General features: G+C 42.0%; 1 protein-coding gene across 1 annotated transcript in view; it reads left to right on the top strand.

The window, feature by feature from the left end:
* Positions 1-5,000, top strand: part of LOC122248954 (peroxisomal sarcosine oxidase) — a 10,536-nt gene that overhangs the window by 4,815 nt on the left and 721 nt on the right. Inside the window, exons 3-9 of the mRNA XM_043009381.2 lie at positions 36-187; positions 636-758; positions 1,157-1,241; positions 1,648-1,832; positions 4,111-4,234; positions 4,552-4,701; positions 4,969-5,000. The exon at positions 4,969-5,000 is cut by the window's right edge and continues 44 nt beyond it. Of these exons, the coding sequence (XP_042865315.2) occupies positions 36-187; positions 636-758; positions 1,157-1,241; positions 1,648-1,832; positions 4,111-4,234; positions 4,552-4,701; positions 4,969-5,000 (851 nt within the window). The remainder of the gene's footprint in view (positions 1-35; positions 188-635; positions 759-1,156; positions 1,242-1,647; positions 1,833-4,110; positions 4,235-4,551; positions 4,702-4,968) is intronic.

The following is a 5,000-nucleotide window of genomic DNA, read 5'->3' as shown; positions in this document are numbered from 1 at the left end:
TACCCTGAAAACCCCCTCCCTCTTTCGACCCACAGTTCGCGCTGCCGCACTTCAAGGGGAGCAGTGGGGGCTTCAGCAGAATCACCCGCAGAGCCAACTTCGGGATTCCTGAACTGACGCCAATCATGGACGATTCCTTCAGGCTATGGGAAGAGATCTCTCAGAAAGCCCACGAGGAATTGATTAAGTGAGTGATAGCTCTGATTGGTTGAAATAGTTGCTGTGAGAATATAAATGTTATTCTTATTTCTTCTTCGTCTTCTTCTTCTCTCTCTCTCACTCTCTCCTCTTACCTCATTTCGTTTCCCATTTCCCAATAGATGGGCATGTGATCTGTGACCCTGTCCAAGGCCGTTTCCTACACTGACTTTTTTTTATCGTTTCTCAAAAGTGTAAGCCTTTCATGTAATCATACTATCTGTTTTTCTATCACTCTATGTAGCCTCGTTCCTTCTCTGACCCCTTGAATGTGGAAGATGCTAAATGGTAAATTTTGATGCTTGAATCATAATGCTCTCTCTCTCTCTCTTTCTCGTTATGTGTGTGTGTGTGTGTGTGTTTCATACCATTTGCTTTCAATTACCATATGAAGACTCGTTCCTTCCCTGAACCCTTCTTCTACCCCCCCCCCCCAGCCCCGCCCCCATGCTGGTAGTGGGGAAGGACCGGCAGGCGGTGTCCAAAATGGCGGAATCCGTGGAGGCGACGGGATACAAGCCCGTTTGGCTTTCCGTCCAACAGACTAACTCCAAATACAAGTGAGTCAGGCTGCTGTGCGACATCTTCGGGGCCTATCAAAGATGGGTACATATTCCGCTTCGTACCCGGGCCCTGGAGCTCAAAAAGGGTTTGGGAGACATATGCGTACCCGGGAATTTCTGGGAAGCTCAGGAAGTCTTAGGGACCGGGAATATCCTTTGATCTTCCATGCCTTGTTTGGCATTAAAGTTCCATGCATAAATTTTTTGTATAAAACTAGGCTGGCTTATGAAAGATAGAAGCGATATATATACGGGGAGAGATATGAATTGCTTCTTCAAATATGAAATATAAAAGATTAATTATATTTTTAGCAATAACGCTAAACCCAAAGTACACGGTCAAATCTTACATCAAAAGAGTTTCCAAAGGGAGATAATATATGCACTTCTTTCAGATCAAAGTTCACCGATGACTACTACATTTTCGAAGACCCAACGGCCGGGGTTCTGAAAGCAGACAGGTGCCTCATAGCGGTGCAGGTGAGACACTGTATCATGGACACACGTTGCCCATATGAATCGTATTAATTTTCCTGTCAACGCACTGAGAGAGAGAGAGAGAGAGAGAGAGAGAGAGAGAGAGAGAGAGAGAGAGAGAGAGAGAGAGAGAGAGAGAGAGAGAGAGAGAGAGAGAGAGAGAGAGAGAAAGAGAGAGAGAGAATGAGGGAGAGATTAATTGATAGTTTATTGGCATATATATATATATATATATATATATATATATATATATATATATATATATATATATATATATATATATACAACCAAAGGGAGCAGCATTATGCAAACTGAGAGAGAGAGTGAGAGATAAAAAATAATTGACTCCAAAGCGACCTATAGACTATCTGAAACCGCCCCTTAACCTCCCCCGTCCTCCCGTGCACAGAAACTGTTCCGCGAAGTGGGCGGCCGCGTGCTGGACGGATGGCCCGTGGTGGGCGTGGAGGCCGGGGAGCCCTGGACGAAGATCTCGGGGCCCAGAGGCGTCGTCAAGGCCCGCTGGCTGGTGCTGTGCCCGGGGCCCTGGGCGAACCACGTTCTCCAGCACCTCGGCGTCTACCTGCCCCTCAGGTTCCTCATTTGTGGCTTTTTCTGCAAGGGTCTTTTACTTGGTCATGCTCTGCGGTACACACACACATGCAGACACACACACACACATATATATATATCATCAACATCATCAGCCTGTATCATTCCACTGCAGGACATAGGCCTCTCTCAATCTTTTCCAGTCATTCCGGTCTTGTGTCCTCTGATTCCAGTTTACTCCTGCGAAATTCGCTATTTCATCCCGCCATCTAGTCATTGGTCTTGCCCTGGGTCTCTTTGTGTCGTGTATTACCCATTCTGTTGTTTTCTTTGTGCACCTGTTGTTCTGTCTCCGATGTATATGTCCAGCCCACTGCCACTTTTTCTTCTTGATGCTCTTGAGTATATCCTCTAATTTTGTTTGTTGCCTGATCCATGTGGCCTTTTTCTTGTCTCTTAACCTAACTCCTAGCATAAGCCTTTCCAAAAATCTTTCTCTTTAGACATAGTGGCAGACGACCTCGTAATATATTACTAGTGTTCCGAAGGCACTCCAACCTAGCCTGATTCGCCGTTTTATCTCGGCTTCGATGAGTTGCCCTAGGTATACATACTCGTTCACTGCTTCTAGTACCTCGCCTTGTATTTGTATTTGCTTAACTGGGGTTCAACTGTTGAACATGACTTTAGTCTTTTTCATGTTCCTTTTAAGGCCAATCTTGAGACTTTCCCTATTTAAATCGCTTATTAATTGTTGTAATTCATCTGCTGACTCGCCGAAAAGAACAATATCATCTGCAAATCTTAGATTGCTTAAGTGCTCATTCCCTATTTTAATCCCTCTCTCCTTCCAATCCAACTTCTTGAATACTTCCTCCAAGCAAGCTGAAAACAGCTTCGGTGAGATGGTGTCGCCCTGCCTAACACCCTTTTTATTGGTACTTATTGGTTTCTGCGTGGATTTTGATGGTCGCTGTACCATCTCTATCTATATCCTCTAATAATCTGCTGTATATTTCCTCTACTCCTTGTTTACGAATTGTATTTTGTACTGCAGATATCTGTACCGAATCGAATGCCTTTTCATAATCTACGAATGCCATACACAGGGGCTTCATATATTCGTTTGTTTTCTCTTTTATTTGAGCTAGTGTGTGGATATGGTCTGTAGTTGAAAATCCGCTGCGGATCCCTGCCTGTTCCCTGGGTTGTTTTAAATTTAATGTATCGGTGATACGGGCTGTGATGCTATTTGTGAACAGTTTATAGATTACTGAAAGGAGACTTATTGGTCGGTAATTCTTTAAGTCTTTTGTGTCTCCCTTTTTGTGTATTAAAATTATTATTGCGTTTTTCCAGTCTATGGTCGCTGCCGACATTTACTTTATTGATAACGGTTACGTCTTGTACAATGTCGCGCCTATTGGTGATTATGAAGTCAATTTCGTTTTTAATGCCGGATGGCGATTTCCATGTCCATTTCCTCCCGGGTCTCTTTTCGAAGAATGTATTCATAATTTTAAGGGATCGAGCTTCAGCGAATTCTATCAGCCTTTGCCCTCTCTCATTTCTGGTGCCTATTCCATGTTTCCCAACCGAGGTTTCTCCATCTTCCCTTATTCCTATCTTGGCATTCAAATCCCCCATAATCGCGGTAAAATGTTTTTTTCTCTCTCGGTAGCTGCTTGCACATCTTCATAGAATCTCTCTATCTCCTCATCACTACGACTGCTGGTAGAAGCGTACACTTGGATAATTTTTAGGCTATATCTGTTGTTTAGTTTCAGTATTACAGAAACTACTCTTTTACTCACACTGTATAATTCCCTAACATTCTTTTCGAGTCGCTTGTGAACTAAGAAACCTACTCTTGATTCTTGTTTGCTATCCAAAGGTTTACCTCGCCAACTTATATATATATGTATATATATATATATATATATATATATATATATATATATATATATATATATATATATATATATGTATATATATATTACACATACATGTGTATGTGTATATTTATGTATATGTATATATATGTATATGTATGTATGTATATATATATATATATATATATATATATATATATATATATATATATATATATATATATATATATATATATATATATATATATTTTTTTTTTTTTTTTTTTTTTTTTTTTTTTTTTTTTTTTTTTTTACTTTTTACGTATTTTTTTACTTTTTACGTATCAAAAAAAAATCTTCGTTTTGCTTGTCTTCACAGTTATTTCACCAAATCTCTCTTAGTCTCTGTGCTGCACATCTGTCTTGCACTGCCATCCGTACATCCTCAGGTCAGTGCGGACGACGTCGATGTACTGTCGCAACGAGCAGTTCCCTCTTTCGAGCTTCGTGGATTGTACCACAGGCAGTTACTTTTATGCACTTCCTGCCATGGAACACCCTGGGCATATCAAGGTGAGGATACATGAGGAATTGTAACCACTAGCTGTAACCTGGTGGGAGATGACATTCATTACCAATTGGTCGTATCCGTATTACGAAATAAACTACATTCCTTCATATTCGCCATTTTCATCTTGATATGCATGAAGACCAGTCAAGTTTCGGAAGTCAAATTTCAAAATCTCTCGAGTCATGGCCTCTGCCTCTCTAAAACTAGATTCAAGAAAGCAAACTATATAGCTGATGCATTCTTTCCCTTTTCTTTCCATAACTCCCCCTTTGTTCCAATGACCTGTCCACCTCCTCCGCCTCATCATGAACTCCTACAGATGGGTCTGCATGACGGGGTGGAAATGGACCCGAACCAGAGCCATGAGGTTGACTTGGCGGGGTTGAGGCAGAAGTCACTGTCGTACTTCAAGGCGTTCTTCCCGGACTTGGCGGAGCAGTATGCCTTCGAGCAGCTGTGCTATTACACGGTAACTCAAGGGGAGGGGATGGTGGGGTAAAGGGGGAGGAGGGAGAGGGAGGGGAGTCAGGGGAAGGGGGAGACAAGTGTCTGTGTTTGTATGTATATATGTGTGTGTGTACTTGTTCAAGGGTAGATAGCTATAGATAAAGATAGATTACCTGGATGGCTAGAAAAAGGGTGTCCATATAACCAACGGAAGTATATCTCCATCTTCTTCTAACTAAAGATGATCAAAGGCCCAATCGCCAGCCTAATCCTAATCCGCTCGCCACAGCTCACACCGGACGAAGAGTTCATCCTGGACAG

Source organism: Penaeus japonicus, unplaced genomic scaffold (assembly GCF_977035675.1).
Source record: "Penaeus japonicus unplaced genomic scaffold, GWHDUDI00000001_assembly GWHDUDI00000033, whole genome shotgun sequence".
Taxonomy (NCBI): domain Eukaryota; kingdom Metazoa; phylum Arthropoda; class Malacostraca; order Decapoda; family Penaeidae; genus Penaeus; species Penaeus japonicus.
The sequence above is the reverse complement of the archived record's forward strand: the minus strand, read 5'-3'. Positions and strand labels throughout refer to the sequence as shown.